The sequence below is a fragment of the Primulina huaijiensis genome, chromosome 6 (genome assembly GCF_012295235.1).
Source record: "Primulina huaijiensis isolate GDHJ02 chromosome 6, ASM1229523v2, whole genome shotgun sequence".
Classification (NCBI taxonomy): domain Eukaryota; kingdom Viridiplantae; phylum Streptophyta; class Magnoliopsida; order Lamiales; family Gesneriaceae; genus Primulina; species Primulina huaijiensis.
In genome coordinates this window covers 20,056,848-20,077,724 of record NC_133311.1, presented here as the reverse complement: position 1 = coordinate 20,077,724, position 20,877 = coordinate 20,056,848, and the positions used below count along the sequence as shown (strand labels likewise).

At 35.4% G+C, this 20,877-nt stretch overlaps 5 protein-coding genes across 7 annotated transcripts; all 5 read left to right on the top strand.

Annotated features, from left to right (window-relative positions):
- Positions 1-6: 6 nt before the first annotated feature.
- LOC140978075 (heterogeneous nuclear ribonucleoprotein 1-like) lies at positions 7-4,101 on the top strand. Its single transcript, XM_073442848.1, has 5 exons — positions 7-357; positions 461-585; positions 817-1,044; positions 1,247-2,441; positions 3,542-4,101. Exons 3-5 carry the CDS (start codon positions 823-825, stop codon positions 3,553-3,555), a joined length of 1,431 nt encoding a protein of 476 aa, XP_073298949.1. The 5' UTR covers positions 7-357; positions 461-585; positions 817-822; the 3' UTR covers positions 3,556-4,101.
- A 1,715-nt stretch (positions 4,102-5,816) lies between these two features.
- Positions 5,817-8,770, top strand: LOC140978074 (mitochondrial import inner membrane translocase subunit TIM22-3-like). The gene is made up of 5 exons (XM_073442847.1): positions 5,817-6,082; positions 7,990-8,054; positions 8,159-8,231; positions 8,309-8,362; positions 8,433-8,770. The coding sequence occupies exons 1-5, from the start codon at positions 5,899-5,901 to the stop codon at positions 8,642-8,644; spliced, it is 588 nt and encodes a 195-aa protein (XP_073298948.1). The 5' UTR covers positions 5,817-5,898; the 3' UTR covers positions 8,645-8,770.
- A 770-nt stretch (positions 8,771-9,540) lies between these two features.
- Positions 9,541-10,741, top strand: LOC140977963 (heavy metal-associated isoprenylated plant protein 33-like). The gene is made up of 3 exons (XM_073442645.1): positions 9,541-9,664; positions 9,752-9,827; positions 10,271-10,741. The coding sequence occupies exons 1-3, from the start codon at positions 9,620-9,622 to the stop codon at positions 10,612-10,614; spliced, it is 465 nt and encodes a 154-aa protein (XP_073298746.1). The 5' UTR covers positions 9,541-9,619; the 3' UTR covers positions 10,615-10,741.
- A 501-nt stretch (positions 10,742-11,242) lies between these two features.
- Positions 11,243-17,852, top strand: LOC140978073 (fimbrin-1-like). 3 transcript variants are annotated; one of them, XM_073442843.1, is made up of 15 exons: positions 11,243-11,450; positions 11,735-11,886; positions 12,115-12,285; positions 12,432-12,670; positions 12,758-12,929; positions 13,019-13,057; positions 13,245-13,313; positions 13,429-13,545; positions 14,225-14,436; positions 14,930-15,085; positions 15,205-15,404; positions 16,109-16,266; positions 16,414-16,510; positions 16,915-17,006; positions 17,152-17,852. In XM_073442843.1, the coding sequence occupies exons 2-15, from the start codon at positions 11,800-11,802 to the stop codon at positions 17,680-17,682; spliced, it is 2,340 nt and encodes a 779-aa protein (XP_073298944.1). In that variant the 5' UTR covers positions 11,243-11,450; positions 11,735-11,799; the 3' UTR covers positions 17,683-17,852. The 3 variants fall into 3 exon arrangements, with proteins under 3 accessions (XP_073298944.1, XP_073298947.1, XP_073298946.1); XM_073442846.1 differs by having other exon boundaries at positions 11,250-11,450; positions 11,747-11,886; XM_073442845.1 differs by lacking the exon at positions 11,243-11,450 and having other exon boundaries at positions 11,459-11,886.
- Positions 17,853-18,354: 502 nt separating this feature from the next.
- Positions 18,355-20,106, top strand: LOC140979220 (V-type proton ATPase subunit e1). Its single transcript, XM_073444544.1, has 4 exons — positions 18,355-18,524; positions 18,646-18,843; positions 19,192-19,239; positions 19,819-20,106. The coding sequence occupies exons 2-4, from the start codon at positions 18,746-18,748 to the stop codon at positions 19,883-19,885; spliced, it is 213 nt and encodes a 70-aa protein (XP_073300645.1). The 5' UTR covers positions 18,355-18,524; positions 18,646-18,745; the 3' UTR covers positions 19,886-20,106.
- The last annotated feature ends 771 nt before the right edge of the window (positions 20,107-20,877 follow it).

Here is a 20,877-nt window from a genome sequence, read left to right as displayed (position 1 = left end):
TCTGTCATCTACCTTAAGGCTCCAAAATTTCTCACACCAGTGGATTTGCTTAACCATTCCTATAGACATGACCTCCTCTTCTCTTCCCCTCTCTCTTTCTCTCCCTACAATATTTATATATTATTATAATAATATATAATCAATATATCCTTTCATCGCCCAAGAAATTCCATTTCTTTTGATTATGTGAAAAAGGAGTGGAATAAACAAGGAAAAAGAAAAGGAAGAGAAGGACCATTGGAGATAGACAGAGAGAGAACAAAGCGAGAGGATGAACATACCTTGTGTTTTTATTTATGTATATTCCTCTCATTAGATCTTGGCTTCAATTCTGTGATTACTTCTTCTCCTTTGACGGTGAGTTTTTGTGGAGATGAATCCAAATATTGGTTTTTTGTTGACTATCTGATTGTTATCGTTTGTGGGTTCTGCCTGATCTACGTGGATTCTGAGTTTTCAGGATTGCGTATGTTTAATCTTTGCCGATGAATGAAGGATCCAATCCTGTTTTATTAAATCGGGCATTTCCCACTTGATATTTGATCTGTGATTAGTACTGGGTTCCTGCCTCATTTTCTGGATAAGGTTTGATTTTTCTTTTCTCTGAGCTCTTGTTTATTTTTTTTCTGGATCTGATGGATTTGTCTGTTGATGGTTTGCAACTTTGCATTTTGGAGTTGTTGCGATTCTTCTTCGCTTGCAATCTCTTTCATGTTTTGTGCTGCATCAATTTATTTCATTCTTGATTTGATTCGGGCACTTCACAGAGATTGTAGGATTGTTGAACATTGAGGTAATTTGATCTAAATTTTTCAGAAAAAGATGGAGATGGATCGAGGTAAGCTTTTTATCGGTGGGATTTCTTGGGACACCGACGAGGATCGTCTTAAAGAATATTTTGGAGCCTATGGACAAGTGGTAGAGGCTGTAATCATGCGAGATCGAACCACGGGTCGAGCTCGTGGCTTTGGTTTTGTTGTCTATGCAGACCCTGCAGTTGCAGAAAGAGTGGTTAAGGAGAAGCACATGATTGATGGACGAACTGTAAGTCAGTTGGGTATATTGTCTGCAAATCACAATGCATTCGAAATGCTGCTATTTGCATTGCCAAATACTACGTGTACTAAGTCAATTGACTGTAAATTTTCTCATCTGAATATGCTTGTTGGTTAATTTTCATGCTTTACGTCTCCATAATAAGGATTTCATCTCATTTTGCGGACCATGCATTGTCCTTTAACTCCAGGTGGAAGCAAAGAAAGCTGTTCCAAGAGACGATCAGCACCTGATAATCCGAAATACAGGCAGTACTCAGGGATCACCGGGACAGGGACACACTAAAAAGATTTTTGTAGGAGGATTAGCATCTATGGTGACTGAGAGTGATTTTAAAGGTTACTTTGATCAGTTTGGTACCATAACAGATGCTGTAGTGATGTATGATCACAACACACAAAGGCCGAGAGGTTTTGGGTTTATAACCTATGATTCAGAGGAAGCGGTTGATAGGGTGTTGTACAAAACCTTTCATGAACTCAATGGTAAGATGGTTGAGGTTAAGCGAGCCGTTCCAAAAGAATTATCACCCGGGCCTAGTCGGAGCCCGCTTCTTGGATATAACTATGGATTTACTAGAGCCAACAATTTCCTCAACAGCTATAATCAGGGGTATAATCTGAGCTCTCTTGGAGGTTATGGAATGAGAATGGATGGTAGATACAACTCGTTAGCTAATGCTCGTGCTGGATTCTCACATTTTGGTTCTCCAACGTTTGGAATGGGAGTGAACGTGGAGCAAGGATTGAATGCTGGATTTGGAGGGGGTTCTAACTTTAGTGGCAACCTGGGATATGGCCGTGTCATGAACCCGTTTTTTGGAAGTAACCAGAGTAGGTACAATACTCCTATCGGATACAACTCCAGTAGCAGCAGAGGTGATTCTGTTTTCAACTCACCATCGAGAAATGTATGGGGGAATGGCAGCATTAACACTTCCCCGAATAATGCTCGCTCAGGTTCGTACTTCGGTTCTGGAAGCGGTGTTTTGGGGGTATTTGGAAACAATGGAGCAAATTGGGGCACGTCTCCTATTGCTGCATCTCTTGGCGGCAACTCTTCTGGATATAGTGGGGGAAATGTTCTCTATAGAGGTGGAGAAAACAGTTATCCACTGGGAATGGGTGGTTTCGGAAGAAATGGTGGAACAGGTGTGGCTACAACATCATCATTTGCTGCATCAGGGAGTGGTTATGAGGGATCTTATGGGGACTTTTACCGCAGTGGCTCTGTTTATGGTGATCCTACTTGGCAAACTGCTTCTTCCGAGCTGGGTAATTCTGGTTCATTTGATTATGGTATTGGAAATCCAGAAGACGGCACTGCTAAAGATTCTGACAGTTATGGGGTGGGCTATGAGATTCCGAGTAGACAACCCAAAAGAGGTAATTTGTTTAGCCTTTCACTAAATTTGCGAATAATTTCATTGGCCGAAAATGGAATGGTGGTATGCTATAATAAGTGTTTTTACTTGAAAAGATGGGATTTGATGATTCATAAATGTCATCCGATGAACGACTTGATAAAATATTTTAGCTCTTTATGAAACAACTGTTCTTTCCTTTCTTTTATTTATCTAGACCGTATTGCTTAATAGAAGCATAGTATAGGATGAAGTATTGTTAGCCATTTTTTTGAGTTACTGCTGCTTCATTTGTGGAGATAATACAGAAGGTGAAATCTCAAATTGGAATTTTTTTCTAGCTCATTTGCATAAACAATGCGAACAATTTGAATTTTCATATGTTTCGGACCATTATTAACTTGTTGGCTCGTAGCGTGTTGAACCTCACACCATATACGCCTCTCTTTGCACAAGCGTGCATATACTCATACTCACACGCGGGCACACATTTTTGAACATGCATGCTCCCATTGTGATTTTAAGTGATTTGGCTTGATCAGAGTCAAGATTTTCCATGTTGGTGATGATCTTCCATTGCCGCATATACCTTTTAGTAAACAAAACTAGAAAGGGGAAGAAAGCAATTATCTATTATCTGGATTCTGGAAATGGCTGCGTCTTATTATAAGTACATCTACATTTAATGAGATGTAAGCAAAGTAAAAAAAAATAGATGGCTTGTATTATTGCTTTTTCAGATTCATAGGTTCAAAAGTTTCGATAGAAGATTGCATTTAATGACGTGTAAAGGAGTTGTTTTTCGAGCTTTAAGTTGCAAAAATCATCTCACAAAATATAGAGTTGCAGAATTAGGCGACCGATGGAGTATCAATGACAATTTTTACAGGGTGACAACATGTCTAACTTGCAGTCTTTTCTGTATTTAACTACATGTCGGAATGACCATTGTGCCACTACAATGATAATTTGCTGAAGTTTCAAATATATTATTCTTGAAATTCAGTGAAGAATACATCGAAAACAATTGACAGTACACCGGCTTCAATATTAATTAGCGGTATACATTGTCAAATCTAGCCATTTTATATTCATAACTTTTATTTCTCTGACCTTCTTCAGGAATTGCTGCTTAGGAAATTTGGTCTTTCTGAGGATAATGTAGGAGCGGTTAATTAAAAAAGCACGTGAATCGTGATTTTAGTGCATATCCCTCAGTAGACATGTTTCATCTTATTGTGATGCCATTTCACAGAGCTAACAGGGGTCTGCAAACTATACATGTTCAGAAAAGTATTTCGAGGGATTTTGTTAGCGTTTGAGGCTTGCTTTTTAAACATAACTTAGGTTCTTTTATCAGCGTTCCGATTGAGATGTAAATCAGATTGCGGGACATACTCCACGAGATCCATTCTACAGTATTTGTTGTGCTTCACTTCAAGTAAAAGGCGGTGTCACTGGTACGAACAATTTGAAAAGGTAGAGAGTTATTCTTGTATTCTTTGTTTCCCCTGTTTGTCGGCTTGAATGACTTACAAAGTTTTCTGGTTTTTTTTTCTGGGATTTGTAATTTACTCAGATTGTATGTGAGCTTCTCTTTGATATTACTAGCTTGAAATTATGAGAATGAGAGGGATAGCCTCCTAGCTTTCCCTTTAATAAAGAAAAAACATTATTATGAATTCTTTTTTATGCAGATTATGTATTTGACTAGTTAAAATTTCTAATTTGTTTGAAATAGATGTAGTTTTAGAGATTGGCTTGTGTTGTTTGATCTTGTTTCATTAACTTTGTTATGATTTTTTTGTTATTTATTAGTGCGTGCAAATTTCTCATGTCTTGCTAAAACTAGCATTCATTACCTTTGCTAAGGAAATGTTGGCAAGGAAATGGGGAAAATTTTGTAAGTTGCCTAAAAATATTAGGTTTAAATTCAGTATTCTTAAAAACGATAGGCGATAGACTGACAACTATCTACTGTCTAGCGGCTAATAGCTTTGACGGTTTTTTAAAATTAATTTTTATAATATTTATTAACATTATATATTAATATCTTTAAATTATTTTTTATTTTCTTATTTTCGGATATTAAATCATTGTTTGATAAGGAGAAGAAAATATGTTTGTATTTTAGGACATTAAATAATTATCTAAATTAATTAAGTATCATCACTGCGATCCTATTTTTTCTGTCTTGTAAGACTTTGGTTTATGATTTATAAAAAATTAAATTTTGTTTTTTAATTGAATTTTTAATTTAACTTAAAAGATAAAATTTTTTAAAAAAATAAAAACAAAAAAAACCTTGATCGCCTAGGACCATCGATGATCGTCTAGGCTGGTCGACTTACCTTTTTTTATTAGTCAAACGGCTGTTGCTCAGCCCGATTTTTAGAACATTGAGTTTAATAATATTTTCATTTTTAAAATACGATAATATTTCTTTTGAGTTAGGGTAGAGATTTGTAATAACCAAAACATGGTCAGCAAAATGAGAAATCGTTTTATGTTATATCATGCCATCACGTTCAACGTCAATTGTACTCAGAGTAAGTCTTTCGTGAGACGATATCACGAATATTTATCTGTGAGACGGATCAATCATACCGATATTCACAATAAAAAGTAATACTCTTAGCATAAAAAGTAATATTTTTTCATGAATGACCCAAATAAGAGATCCGTCTCACAAATACGACCCGTGAGACCGTCTCACACAAATTTTTGTCTTGCAACTCAACTCAAAATTGACGATTTCATTAATTCATTTTGAAAACTTTCAATCGAAATACTCTATTACAGTAATATTGCATCACACATCAAATCAATCAAACCATTCAAATATAACAATTTTTCCTTCAACTTTATCCAAAATAAACATTATTTTATTTTCATCTTTTTGGTTCATTATTATTACACTCACACATTGCATGTATCATATTTACTTTTTAAAATTTTGTTCCAACAATGTCTCAAAAAGAGTAAAAGAAAAGATAAACAAAATAAATTTAATTAAGAAAAAAAACGTATAAAATTATTTTAAACAATTTTTTATTGGGGTAGTTGGTGAAAAATCCCTAATCAAAATATTTCTTTGGGTTCACTCCCTACCCACAAAATTGTGGTACTATGTCATACAAAATGTGGTACACTTCATGTGGAAATGTGGTACTAAAAAAATACCCAGGGACTGAACACAAAAAAAATCGACGGTTTGGGACCGAAAGTCAATTTCTCGTTTTTTTATTTTAAAAAATCCATTTTTATAACTATTTGTTTTAAACGTAAAATCATTATAAATATGTGTAATACAATACTAGCAACATAGCAACGACGATGTTAACTGACTGACGTGTATGCGAGAACCGAATAAAAAGAATATATTTTATTATTCTTATTATCTCGAATATCCGTAAAATATCTGCGCCCGACATCAAGAACAGAGCTGAAAACTTTGGAGACAGTTAGGGTCTAGCAATATGGCGACACCGGCGAATCCCTCGGCTTCGGACTCAGAATCTGAAATTGATATAATTCCTGAACCTAATCCTAGTTCCAATTCACTGGCCAGCACCAATCCATCGGGTCCTCCCCTTGTTTGTGTAATCAGATCCGCCGGTGACGCCGCTGCCGGTGCTTTCATGGGGTCCATTTACGGTTTCGGTAATTTATCATTCAGTTGATTCTTTTCTCGGTTTTTCCACGATAATTATGGTTCTTATGGTAGCGAATTTAACGATGACGGTGTTAAGATTTTACCGTTGTCTTGAATTTCGTGGTGAAAGTTTTGTGGAGTGTTATCTAGATTAGAGTTCATCTGTGAGGCGCCTGTTAATGGGATGCTAGCACAAGGGAATTGGCCCAATGCTGCGCCTTACTTAGTAGTTCCTTCCTTGACGCCGGGACAGCATTCCAGCTCGGGTGACATAGTGATGTCTGGCAGGCAGTCAGGCGCGTGACTGCTAGTCGGACTGAACTTGTATTTTGGGAAAATGTTTCCTTGTATGTAATGCCAGTGACATGTTCTGAAGCTCGGGTTCTGATTTCTTTGTGCTGTTTTGAACGTCTTTTCTGATTTCTTTCACATTTTCCCCTCTACAAATGCAAAAAAATTAAATAAAAATGAGGAGCTAAATAGCAATGATTTGTTGTGATTATTCATATGTTTTAAGCATTTAAGTTAATTTCGCAGTCCACTGTGAGTCAGTTGAAATGACAGTCTTGCCAGAGCTGAACATTGTCAGTCATTTGAAAGTTACAGTCTTGCTAAGAGCAGTCAGTACTGATTTTGTTAGTCACCTTCCTTGTAAGTGATGAGAATTGTGGCAAATCATTCCAATGATATACATCAGTAGCCTTTTTGTCGACTTCAATCCATCCACTTTTGAACACTGGTTTTAGCATCAAATGGCTATGTGCGCATACTGGTGCGGGCAGTGTTTAATCCTGGGAGTGTTGACACCTTGAATTTCTTATTATTGCATATTACAAGAATTTATATGACATCATGATGATGGTAATTGGTAGGATAATCTGAAGTTCGTCAAAACTCTCCAAGTGCAATAGGTTAGCAATTATTCAACTTCTTTTCTGTAGTCCTCAGGCCTAATTTGAGCATATTTTTTCCAGTAGGCTGAGATAGGGAGTCCTAAGCTGTTTAAGGGAGTTGCACTCTTGTAGCCACTTATATAACTCTTACCCAGTCAATTTTTCTCATAGAACTTTTTGCCGGATCAAGTCAGTTGTTAGATCATAATCATTGTCAGTCCTTTCCAATTACAGATTTGTACCACTGTAAATTCTATTTTTGGAGTCACCGTCAATTTAAGTTCACTTATCATAGATGAGAGTTTGAGGTGTTATTGTCCAGTCCATTGATTTGTATTGGTAGGAGCATCGTTGATTCGTTAATAACTTCAGTTAGTTCAATTAGGCCTATTTAAATATATTTTCAGCACCAAATATTTATGTCCATCTTTTTTTCTTTCTTCCCTACAGAGTGAATCACCACAATTAACACCAGTATTTGCGTGTGCATGTGTGTGTGTGTGTGTGTTGGGGGGTGGGGTGCTGTCCCAATAAATGCTCTCCTGTGCTCAACGTTGAATTGGGGATTGCTGTAAACAGTGTATGAATGAGAAGCTTTGAACTGTAAAATGTTTTCTATCTCATGTTGGTGGTATCCCGGGATGCTTAAATGTTGACATTTTTATCTCATGTTGGTGGTATCCCGGGAAGCTTAAATGTTGACATTTACGAAATTCAAGGTATCATGCGATACTGAACTTAAAAGTGAATGAAGTGCCAATTGCATTTTGCTTTGACTTACGCTTAATTGGAAATTCCTTTGTTACACATAGCATAGGTGTGTGTCTATTCCTATGGGTGCAAAAGATTATGTTTTCTTCTCTTGTTTGTCTTTTTGGGTACATGCTAAAGTTTTGAGTTATGAATTGGTGGACATTGTAAACGATGAAGGGGCCACTTTAGGTTTCTTGAAATCTGATGGTGATGAAGCTGTGTTCTTGGAACAGCTGTCCAGATATATCTTAGTGGTTTCTGTGTTTTAGGTGCTGGATTAATTCGGAAGAAAGGCTTTAAAGGATCATTTGTCGAGGCAGGTTCTTCTGCCAAGGTATTGGATATGAAACATATTGAATAATGCTTGTTCCCTGTCTTATGATTGGAAATTTGATGTTGTCTTCATCTCGGAATTGTCGATTCTGCTTCACCACGCAGACATTTGCGGTTTTATCAGGAGTACACAGTTTAGTTGTATGTTTTCTGAAGAGATTCCGGGGGAAAGATGATGGTATGTGTTCTTTTAAAAGAAATGTTAATTGTTGCATCCTTCACTGTTCTTATTTGATTTGTCTCCTTTCTCTACAGTTATCAACGCAGGAGTTGCTGGATGTTGTACTGGTCTTGCTCTAAGCTTTCCAGGTTATTTTCACCCCGCATACTTTTTCTGTCCCTCTTCCTGGTGAAGCCCATTTACATCTATTTTTCTCAGGTGCCCCGCAAGCTCTACTTCAAAGCTGCCTCACATTTGGGGCGTTCTCGTTTATAATTGAAGGTCTTAATAAGCAGCAGCCGGCTCTTGCTATGCAACATTCAATGAGTGGCAAAAGGCAGCTCTATGGTGTCATTCCACCTTTGGCACTTTCTCTACCGAGTGAACTCAAGGAGTCTTTCTCATCTTTTTGTCGGTCTGTAAGAAAATGAATTCGACGATTTTCCCTTTAAGATTTCTCAGAGAGCACCGATATACTTTTTTATGCATGGAAATGATGTAAGACATACAGTTTAATTATTTGTGATGAAGATAATCTGTTTTGCAGTCTTGTAATATCTCTCCTGTTATTTTTTTATAGAGATTTTCGTGGCAAAATGGTCATAAAAGAGCGGTGTAAGGTTAATGTGAATCTAAAGGTTGGACATTTATCTCAACACGTGGGGCTCACTAAGAAAAAATGTGAATTTAACATGTATTGATAAATATAACTCTTAGATTTATTTTTAGGACTTTATTATAAAGATATGATCTCATTTCCCGATTTTGGGAGAGGGAAAAGATTTTGTTTTTAATTATCATTCGGATTGATGAAAGTTTAATTGGAAATGATAAAAAAAATATATATATTAAAAGTAACTTCTTTTTTCATTTAAGATTGATAATAAGGAAACAATTATCCTCTTAAATTACAAGATTTGTGGCACATATAAAGTCCTTTTTGCCGAGGGGCGATCTCAATATTAACTTTTGATATAACAATGGTCATATCAATCTACGGTTTTGATGTGATGTTTACTAACAGGTTTTATTCTTAAACGTCTTCTATAGGTGACACTGATATGATGAAATATATCTAAATTGTACATCTAATAGATAAGTAACACTAACATGTGGACACAATGTATAGACAACATATCAAAACGGTCTCAATACAATAATACACATTATAAATCCATGTCAAAGGAGAGATTTGAATGTCATTTTTACCCAAAATAAAAAAAAAATGGACACATTCCCAAAATCTCACAATTATTTCAATCGCATATCTTTTTGTAAGTTACCATATCAAAATTTTCATGCCCACTTATCCTCTTAAAATCTCTATATAACGACAGTTGATTTGAGTCTTTATCCAAAATCTCAACTAAGGATTACAAATTTCTTGGCAGTTGAATATTTCATCGATGACAAAATTATGTGGTAGATTCCACGACGACTCGGCCTTCATGGTTTCATTTCTTTCTTCTCTTTATAATTCTCAAAGAATGGGAAAAAAAAACATTTTTATACTCATATTTTCTTTCTTTTCATTGCAGACATGTATTTTAAGGGTTAATGTCCAAACTCCGGGATGGCAGAAAGCAGTCAGAAGAGTGCTTAGCAGCAGCAAGGGTAAGATAAGATCATGAGTACGATAAAGATGTCTCAACATTCTATTTTTAACAATTTATATGAATTAAATGGAATCAATTTATAATACGTGGAGAAAGATATAAAAAATTGTAAACAGACGAATTGAAATGCCGGTTTCCACTTTTTTCTCGAATCGTTTTCCTGTAATGATCGAAGGCAAAAACTTGTGTGAGACGGTCTCACGGATCGTATTTTGTGAGACGTATGTCTTATTCGAGTCATTCATGAAAAAGTATTACTTTTTATGGTAAGAGTATTATTTTTTATTGTGAATATCGTTAGGGTTGACCCGTCTCATGGATAAAAATATCGTGAGACCGTCTCACAAGAGATCTACTCATTTTCGAAATATGTTTGTTTTGTAATATGATTATATAAATATAATTTGCCTTGATTTATTTTATTATGTTGTGAAATGAAAGGAGTGAGAAGCTTTAAAATGGATGAGTACGGGACCGTGGAAGTGTCGGGTATAGTGGATCCGAAATCACTTTTGAAGAAGCTTGGAAAAGCTGGAAATCGGGCACAACTTCGCTGGTTTCAATACGGGCAATGCTCCGACAACTTGTTCTTGCCGTACCAAAACTCCGGTTGCTGCTGTGGACATGGCGGGGATGAGAGGTATTACCCGTTTCACGGAGGAGGATACGGTGGCTCTCATCACTGTTCTCTTCCGACACTATGTGAATATGATCACTGCACGAGTTATGTGACGGCGCCATCATACTCATATGGTGAAAATGTCCAATGTTGTTGTTTGATGTGATCATCAATTGCAAATTTGTGGATTTGGAAAGAAAAAGATTTGGTGTAATCACTCTTGCATTTTGATGGGTGTTTATTTTTTCTGGTTCATAAGTTATTTAACAATGTAATGTTGTATCTCGATCTTGCTTCGATTTGCGAAATGATGTCAATTTGATAGTTTTCTTTGAATAACTATCACTTATTTTACAAATATATTTAAATATTGTTTTTTATTGTTTATCTCACTGAAAACATCATAAAATAACTACAACACTACATAAATTATCGATATTTAACCGATTTTCAAAATTAATATTGTATGTACTTATTTTTTGTATTGATACATAAATTTTAAGTATGAAAAGATTCAAACATGTCCAATTTTAATTTAATTTTGGTAAATTGGTAAATAATATTTTTAATAATATCAAGTTGTTTTGTTTGTTGTGATTTGTTCTCTTTTTTCCCGAAACAAAATTTATTTAATAAAATAGAGAAATTTAAGTTGGATTAAATTCTCTATTATATATTTTTTTATGATATCATAACAAAATCCTAAAATTAGAGCGTGTACGAAGCCAGCATCACCGCCTTGCGCGTGGGCAAATTGATCTATAAAGACGATCCATCATACCGATATCATTCCCGATATTAATCTTGGGCTTCTTTGCTTACCTCTTTGCGTGTCCACACACCAAATCTCTCCCCCTTTGCCCTTCACAGAAGCAATCGAACAACCATTTATACTTGTTTACATATTATTAAAAATCTGGAAATATATGCGGAAGAACAGTCAAACCTTGTATTAAAAAGGATTATATAAAACCCAGTTCGAATCTTGGATTACTTTTGGAGGTATGCATGTATTGTTGACACCCCACGTCCTGTTTTATTGAATTTTTCAGTGTAAAGCTCTTATGGGGAATCATTCTGCATTTGATGATGAATGCGTGGGTTTTTGTTTGTTTTAAGATTGATTCTGTGTTTTACAACAATTGAGAACGAGGTGATTAAACGTTGTTGAACTGTCTTGTTTTTTCTTGGACTTTTTGTTCGATGCTTTGCCATGATGCTGTTTTGGCATCCTTGGATCGAGAATGTAACCGTGAAATCGGGTTTTTGAATTGGTGAGTTTTCAGTTCTAATTTCAGAGCGAATTCGATCGTTTTCCCCGTGATTTGTGGAAACGCGGGGCAAGAAACAGATGTCTGGTTTTGTGGGAGTAGTTGTTTCCGATCAATTGCTTCACAGCGAGTTCACACAAGTCGTGCTTCAAAGCCTCAAATCCAGAGTAATTTTCTTTTTTTATCGCTGTTTACTTCCCCTTTTACTCTTGCGAATCGAATTTTTGTCCATGGAGGATGTTCATGTGATTGTGGCGTGGTGTTGGGAGGTTGTGTCGTTGGCATTTGATCATTGAGTCTTAAATCCTGAATGAAGCCAGATAGTGGTTGTGCTTTTTGTGAAATGATGTTTGAAATGTGGGTATGGTTTTTATTTTATTTTTGGTTATTTGTAGTACATATCAATAAAGAATCAGAATGGTAAAGTTATGGTTGGCGATTTGCCTCCATTATTTGCAAAACTGAAGGCATTCGATGAGATGTTCAGTGAGGAGGAGATCAAGAATGAGTTGGGAGAATTATATTCTGACATGAACGATGAGATTGGTTTTGAAGGCTTCCTCAGGGTAAGTGTTTTTTTGCTTATATCTCGCAAATCCTAAATGTGAGTTTGTTCGCTCTAAATGTAAAAGATTTCATTTTTCTGTTGTGAATGTTGAATCTGAGTGGATATGGTCATCTCTGATGACATTTTGTTTAATTGAATGCACAGTCCTATCTAGATTTACAAAATCGAGGAAATGGAAAATCCGGAAATCGAAGAAACTCTTCGTCTTTCCTGAAGGCCACCATAACTACCCTTCTTCACACTATCAGTGAGTCTGAGAAGGCTTCGTATGTGGCTCATATAAATAGCTACCTCAGAGATGACCCATTTTTGATGCAGTTCCTTCCAATCGATGCATCCACAAATGCTTTATTTGATCTTTCAAGGGATGGAGTTCTATTATGGTATTTTAATATAGACTGCTTTGAATTGTTCCGTTTCTAATTGAATCCATGGTTTATGGTTTTCATTATGATTGTGGATATATTTAGTAAGCTGATTAATGTTGCGGTGCCTGGGACAATAGACGAACGGGCTATCAACACTAAACGTGTGCTCAATCCATGGGAAAGAAATGAGAATCACACATTGTGCCTTAACTCTGCAAAGGCTATTGGTTGCACCGTAGTAAATATTGGTACTCAAGACTTGATTGAAGGAAGAGTAAGTTGAGCTGATTTATTGAGAAATATGGACAATGCAGGTTGTTTTTCTGGACTGTAATGCTATTGTCTCTTGTTGACTCCTTGCAGCCTCATTTGGTACTCGGGTTAATTTCTCAAATTATAAAGGTTAGTTCCTTTGGTTTGATAATGTTTCTAGTTCCTCTTATTTTAATAAATAAATAAATAAATAAGAAGGATTAGTCATAGAAGACTTTCACTTTTTCTGATGCTTATAAAATTTGCATGTTTAAGAGTGCGGGTCGATCCTTCTCACAAAATTCTTTTCCACTGATTTTATTATTATCACCTTCAGATCCAACTGTTGGCAGATCTCAATCTCAGAAAGACACCCCAGCTTGTAGAATTGGTGGAAGACAGTAATGTAACTGGCTCCAAATCCTCTCAATAAAATTACAGCATCTTTTTTGTATGTTCCATGAATTTTTATTTTAATGGAGTTCAAAAGCACAGGCTTATCTTGCTATTATTGCATGCAGGATGTTGAGGAGCTTATGGGGCTTGCTCCAGAAAAAGTTTTGCTAAAGTGGATGAATTTTCACCTCAAGAAAGCAGGCTACAAGAAAAATGTGACGAATTTTTCTTCGGATCTGAAGGTATGTATTTATTTTCATGTTAATGCTGCAGTTGCCTCATGTGCATAGCTAGAGAGTTGCTTGTGCGGTATTTCGTTGAAATATGTATTTCTGCTGACAGGTAGTTTAAGTTTAAAATTATCGCAGAGATGAACTTTTTCTTGGGCATAATGCTTACTTGAGGAAAATACTGTTTGTTTTCTTTTCTTTTCCTTTATTGATATGATACAATCATAATAGGGTGGCTTTCCTTTCCTTATCACGGCTTGGATCTCTTTGGTGTCATTTGGTTGAGCTTTTAACTCAGCTCCATTTTGAATTTCTTTTTTACTTGTTTTGAAATGTTGTCTGCATATAAATTTTTAAATCTGATTATGTAAGGTGCAATATAATGATATTATGTAGCGATAATTTGGTTAAAGTGGGTGATAAAATAATGCTTATTCTGAAAAAGTAGAGTGAAAAATTTGAGATTGTGTAATAGTTGTGTTTTGATAGTTGACTTATAGCATGAATATCGATCATATTGAAGATTTTGAGAAAAAATATTTGGGTTGAAGTATTGGACATGCATTCATTGGGATAAGTAAAATTTGAGTTGAGCTAATGGTATGCACGCCATAAACAAACAGGTTTTTTTAATTTTTCCACAGAAGTAATTTCAGTTTATTATAATTGTTTATATTTTTATGTTCTGTAGGACGGAGAGGCTTATGCTTACCTGCTTAATGTACTTGCACCAGAACATTGCAACCCCACCACCCTAGATGCTAAAGATCCCACTGAACGAGCTAATCTGGTCCTTGAGCATGCAGAGAAAATGGACTGCAAGAGATATCTAAGTCCCAAGGATATTGTGGAGGGATCAACAAATCTGAATCTTGCTTTTGTTGCTCAGATTTTTCATCAGAGGTTAGAAATCAACTTTTGAATTCAACCGGTTTTCTGGCATCTGGAACAGATGTATGTCAAAATAAAGTCAAGAGCATGATCTCAATACATAATAAGAATTATCACAATTTTCTGTGTCTCTTATCTGCATTTAGAACCCGCTCTACCAGTTATTTCAATGTATTGTACTTCCCCTTTCTCAGGCACATCTTGGGTTGCGAACCCTTTGCATGAAAGTTTCGGTTTATTCAGTTTCCAAAGTTATATTCTGATATGTTACTCCTGTCAACTTTCTCTTCCAAAAAATAAATTTCCAGATATGGTATTTATGAATTGCTAGATTCTCTGGGTAGACAGCTTTTCCTCTCTGAACTTTATAATGTAAATAAAATTGAATGAGTCATGCAAGGGACAAAGAAGTACTTAATGTGTGTCTATATGAAGTTGATATTGCACTTTTATATGTCTATCCAAATATTAGGGATATCTTAGGAAACTGGTCTTTTTTCCCCAGGAATGGCTTGTCTACAGACAACAAAAAAGTCTCGTTTGCCGAAATGATGACAGATGATGACCTAATATCCAGAGAAGAAAGGTGCTTCCGACTTTGGATCAACAGTCTTGGCATTGCTTCTTATATCAATAACTTGTTTGAGGATGTTAGAAATGGGTGAGTTCTCCTGCTATTGAAGTGAAGATAGACTATCATGTTATCGGTGTTGGCCACTACTGGTATCAATCTTGTTAGGTTTGTCAATCTCAAACATAATAAGCATATCACGTCTGTAGGTGGGTTCTTCTGGAAGCGCTTGATAAAGTTTCTCCGGGATCTGTCAACTGGAAGCACGCAACAAAACCCCCAATAAAGATGCCGTTTAGAAAAGTAGAGAATTGCAACCAGGTCATCAGGATAGGGAAGCTGTTGAAACTGTCCCTTGTAAACGTGGCTGGAAATGATTTTGTGCAAGGAAATAAAAAACTCATACTTGGTAACATGCTTAATGATTTTGTGTTTAGATACATTAAGGTTTTATATACATTAAGTAATATATGATGTGAGGTTTTCTCAAGAAGATCTCGTGTGTGAAGCTCGTTTACATTTTGGCCATTTATAGGTCTATACCCTCTGTTTGATTGGTTGTATATTTTTATAAGCTTGAGGGGAAAGATGACTCTTCTAATACATATTTTTGCTTCTTCCACTTAATACCCAATTTCTTCAAAGACCTTTGCCTTCTTTCACCCCACTGAATTCTCTGAGTTGAATTTGGATTTCTGGATTTCAAATCCTTGGAGTTCATATATATTTTTGTAGTTTTAGAGAAATAAGATCATAAACTTCAAATTCACCTCTTACATGTTTATATAGTGTTTCATGTTAAATAGGATGAATTTCAAGTTTGCCCAGTAACGAATATATTTGAAATTACTAATGTGTAAATAAAAAATGTATAGATTCAAGATTTCATCTGTTATTTTATTGTTAACAATAAAACTATAATCGAAATCCATGAGTTTTAAATCCATCCAACCAAACGCAACCTGAAGTAATTTTGGTGCTTGGTGTGAGAATACCTTTTTCCTTGGCTTTGTAGATGGTTTTGGCTCGTCTTTCTTTCTGTAATTTTTTTCTACCATCCCCTCATTTTGAATCCTCGGATCATTCACCAAAAAATACTTTGTTATCTTGCAGCTTTCCTTTGGCAGTTGATGAGATTTAATATGCTTCAGCTTTTGAAGAACCTTAGATCCCGTTTCCAGGATAAGGAGATTCAAGATGCTGATATACTCAACTGGGTTAATAGAAAAGTAAAGAATTCAGGCAGAAAATCTCAAATTGAAAGTTTTAAGGTTGAGGCTAAGCTCCTTTTCTTCATAATTTCTTGTCGTGGTCATTTGTCCAGAAAAAAAAATATCAATATCTAGATTACTTGTGTTTTTACAAAATCATGTCTGCTGATTATAGTCAACTTCTGTAATGTATTAATTCTTTTCTAGGATAAGAGACTTTCAAGTGGATTGTTTTTTCTTGAACTTCTCAGTGCGGTTGAGCCGCGAGTTGTGAACTGGAATCTCGCTACCAAGGGTGAAAGTGGTATGTTGTTGTAAATTTTATTTATTTGATCTGGGTGTGTGACTTTTTACTGCCAAAAGATTGACTGAGATCCGGATTTTGAACAGCAGTTTAATAAGATCCTAATAGTGAAGGTATATGAAAGTGTGCGTGGTAGTTTCTGCGTTTGTCAAAAAGGTAGAGGATTGAAACTATGCCATTTGGTAAAGTTTAATAATTGCGATCTGATAACTCTTGCTAATGCAAACTTTTTGAACCTAGAACATCCAACTCAGAAAGTAGATTCCCGCACACTTGAAAAAATACTCTCTTCGCTTCATATTATTTTAACATACAAGCATTGAGACCTTATTGTTTTACTCGATAGACTTTATGTACGTATCAAAACTGTTGTGACAAACTGACTTGTCAGTTTTATTTGGTAGACGATGAAAAGAAGCTGAATGCTACATATATAATCAGTGTTGCTAGGAAGCTTGGCTGTTCCATTTTCTTGTTGCCTGAAGATATTATGGAGGTGATCTTGCAATGCCAGATCTCTTTTAATTCGCCTTTCTTTTAGTTTCAAACAATGGGTTTTGTCCACTTTTAACTTGGTTTGATCGAATAAATACTTAAAATGATTTCGAGCTTCACACAAATCTTGGTGATGTTATTGACAGGTGAACCAAAAAATGATCCTTATTTTGACAGCGAGTATAATGTATTGGAGCCTACAGCAGCCTGTGGAAGAGTCCAATTCATCTCCTTCGCCTGCTGTCATTAGTCATGGGGCTTCCCCTGACCCTTCATTCAATGAGACTCCATCCCCGGTTTCAGCTGCATCTTTTTCAGATGCACCATCACCTTCGGCTTCAGCTAACGGTTCTGTATCCCCTGCTCCATCCATCACTCCACTTTTGTTCCCTGAAATGAATGGTGCTTCATCTCCTTCAGTTGATGTTTCTCCTGAGCCAATCCTAGTTCCAACTTTGAGCAAAGAAGATGATAGCTCGCTATCTGTTGAAATGTCACACATTACTTTGGATGATGCAGACCTGGATAAAGCGGTACCTGCAAAATCAGATGAAACGGATGAAGATGTTGCTGCAGTTTGTAGTCCTCTGTATCCTGCAAAATCAGACGCAACGGATGCAGATGTTGCTACAGTTTTTATTCCAGAGGTTGAGAAGGAAGTCAAACATGCTGAGTGAATTTTGATTGTAGGTTTTTTCTTAGAAAGGGAAGAGCAGTAACAACAAATAGTAGGGAATGCTAAGCGCCATTATACACGTGATATATATATGTTTTTAGATTTCAAAGCAAAAAAGTTTTGGAAACTCGAATTATATACTTTTTTTATAAAAAAAAATTCTTGTCATTCCGTACTGCTTTTCTTTCAACTTTCATGCAAAACTACGTACGTATTCGGAATTAGTGATTCATTTTGTCCATGTTCACCATGAGACATCTTTCGGATATCATTTCTGTTCTATTTGATTTCACAATAAACTTGATGATGCTTGTGTCGAACATATAACAGATATAGCTTAAAATTATTATTATTTTAGTTGGGATATGTATTTTTTTATAATTTGATCTCGAACTTAAATCGTATGCTAAAATATTAGTCTCATGGATTAGAAGTTAATATATTTAAAATTATTATATAACACACGTCGAATGTCTAATAAATATAGCAAAAAAGTATGAATTTTAATATCATTGATTGATGATTTAGATATCATTATTTATTTATCGTGATTTACATACTATTACGTTAAGTTAACGAGTTTGTTCGGTGAAAAAAAGGGGAAAAAAAAAAAAAAAAAAAAAAAAANTTGATTCCCAAGATTCGTGTAAATGTTGCTATGATAGATGATTCCAGTGGAACAATTAGTAGTAGGGCCCAAATATTGATTTACAGTTCTGATTTAAGCCCATATAACTTAATTCCCTGCACTTTGATTCAATCAGATCAAAGCGACGCCGGATCGAACAGCTTCTTCAAGAGCTGTGCCCGAGCTCCCGAAGCCTCGCTGGGCTGGATTCTAAGGTACTCTGCTACTAGTCTCATTGCACCGAAATTATTCGAATCAATGGACGTTTTTATGAATTATTCGAATTTCAGATCGTCGTGTTGATTTACTCTGCAATTGAAATCTTGAAAAAAATAGGTATTTGGAATCTTGGATCTGCATATTGATCCGTGAAACTCGAAGTAATTGTGGCAGGCTTGGACTATAATCACTTGTTGGTGGAGAAAGCGGATTGGATATGGGGTTCTTGGTAACTACTCTAATCTTTGTGGTGGTCGGGATTATTGCGTCACTGTGCGCTAGGATCTGCTGCAACAGAGGACCTTCTGCGAACCTGTATGCTTGCTGTCTTTTCTCGTTCTGAAATGCGTTTAGGCTTATAAGCAGGGTTATGCCTAAATTTAATCCCATTTTTCGCATACAAGAGCATAATTGATTTTTTTTTGTTCATATCTGTTGCGTATGTCCGAGGAACTACTGTTTTTGTTCAACAAGTTGGTAATTTATTTTGTTTCATAGCTGGGACATGTTTGACATATAACTGACGTCTCCACTTTTACGTTTTTGCGACGACATTTTACAAAGAATGAAAATATAAGTCGAACATTTGAAACCTGACTTGGACGGCCGTCATATGTTATTGAGCTAGTGTTTGGTAGATAACTTTTTCGGTTTGCAATGCAGGTTACACCTGACATTGGTTATTACTGCTACTGTATGTTGTTGGATGATGTAAGTTTGTTTTCATTTTTCAGTTGCTCATTGATTGTGCTTATCTGGTGGTAATTTTTTATTCTCCCATTTATATGTATCGAATTTGCTCTGGTCAAATTTCATCTAAATATGAGTTCCCCTCATATTCCGACGGACTCGCATATTCAACTCTTGTTATGTGCATCATTTGTATTAATGAAATTTTTTCACTACTGGATGTGGTATGGACCCTCGTGCAGCAAATCCTTGGGCGTCTATTTGAGGGATTTGGAGAGAATTTATGTTTGATTCCGCTTTTCCAAATCCTTTAGGATCTATTAAGGAATTAGAATAAAAAATCTTGTTTGAGAAATTTTCTGATGCTGGGAGTGGTTCGCCAAATTGTCTCATCTGCTCCGAGTAAGAGATAGTGAATAGCAGCAGCATGCATGCCTTTATTCTTCTCGTGTAATGAATGCTGAAGTACACACTTTCTTGCTTGTGCAGCCATTGTTCTTTTTGCTGGTTTTTCTGATCTTTAAGTCATCAAAGTGACAAAGTGTTAATGGCGGCACTTTTGTCATGGAAAGTGAGATTGTTTTTGTTTGTCGTGTGTAGGTGGGCGATAGTATACTTGGCACAAATGAATCCTCTGATTGTACCCATTTTGAACGAAACAGAATGATATGATCTACGAGAAGCATCCACAAAAATCAAGTGTGTATGGAGAATTAAAGAGAGATGAATAACGAATTGGGGTATGCTGTGCCCAGAAAAACTTTTGCATTTATCTTTCTGTTTATATATATCCCTGTTTGTAAAACTGTTTCTTATCTGTTATTTATTCTTCGAAGAATGGCTGCTTGAACATGTGTAATTTGAAATGAATAAGAAAATTTTGTTCTATATTTTTCCTTTTTTGTATTGCTATTAAATGATTTTGATATTCATACGCAACCAATTTTCTAATGACAAGTTCCCAGCAACCCGTTTTACCACGCATGTTGGTCATTTATACCTAACTAATAGAATTAAGGATGCTCTTAAATTGAAGAATTAAATTGTGAAATATTTCGAACACAAAAACTCTTGTGAGACGGTATCAATTTCGTGGGTCGAATATCTTATTTGGGTCATCCATGAAAAATTATCACTTCTTAAGTTAAGAGTATTATTTTTTTATTGTGAATATCGATAGGGTTGATCCGTTTCACAAATTAAATTTGTAAGACCATCTCACGAGAGACTTATTCTATTTCAAATTGTCATTTAAAATTTATTGCTCAAATCATTCGCTCTAAATCGAATTCATATTCATCAAATAAAATGAAACTTATATTTGCGTTTAGATCGTGGGGAAGATTTGATATGATTTTATGTTTGGATATATTTAAGATTCAATTTAATTACTCAAAAAATAATTATTTGAGATGGTTGTATATCAAAGTGAAGTATATGTGTAAATAAAATTTTTATATTGTGCACAAAAAGTATTTTATGAAAATAGAAGATTGAGACAGAACTTGCTTAGAAAAGTGAAATAATAATTTGAGTAAATATACATAGATGTCATTAAAGTGAATTAATGGACACTTAATGCAAGAACTAGTCCATGTCCCTATCATTTTGCCTACTTTTGCTGTAATATTTAGGATTTAATCCACATAGAAATGAGAC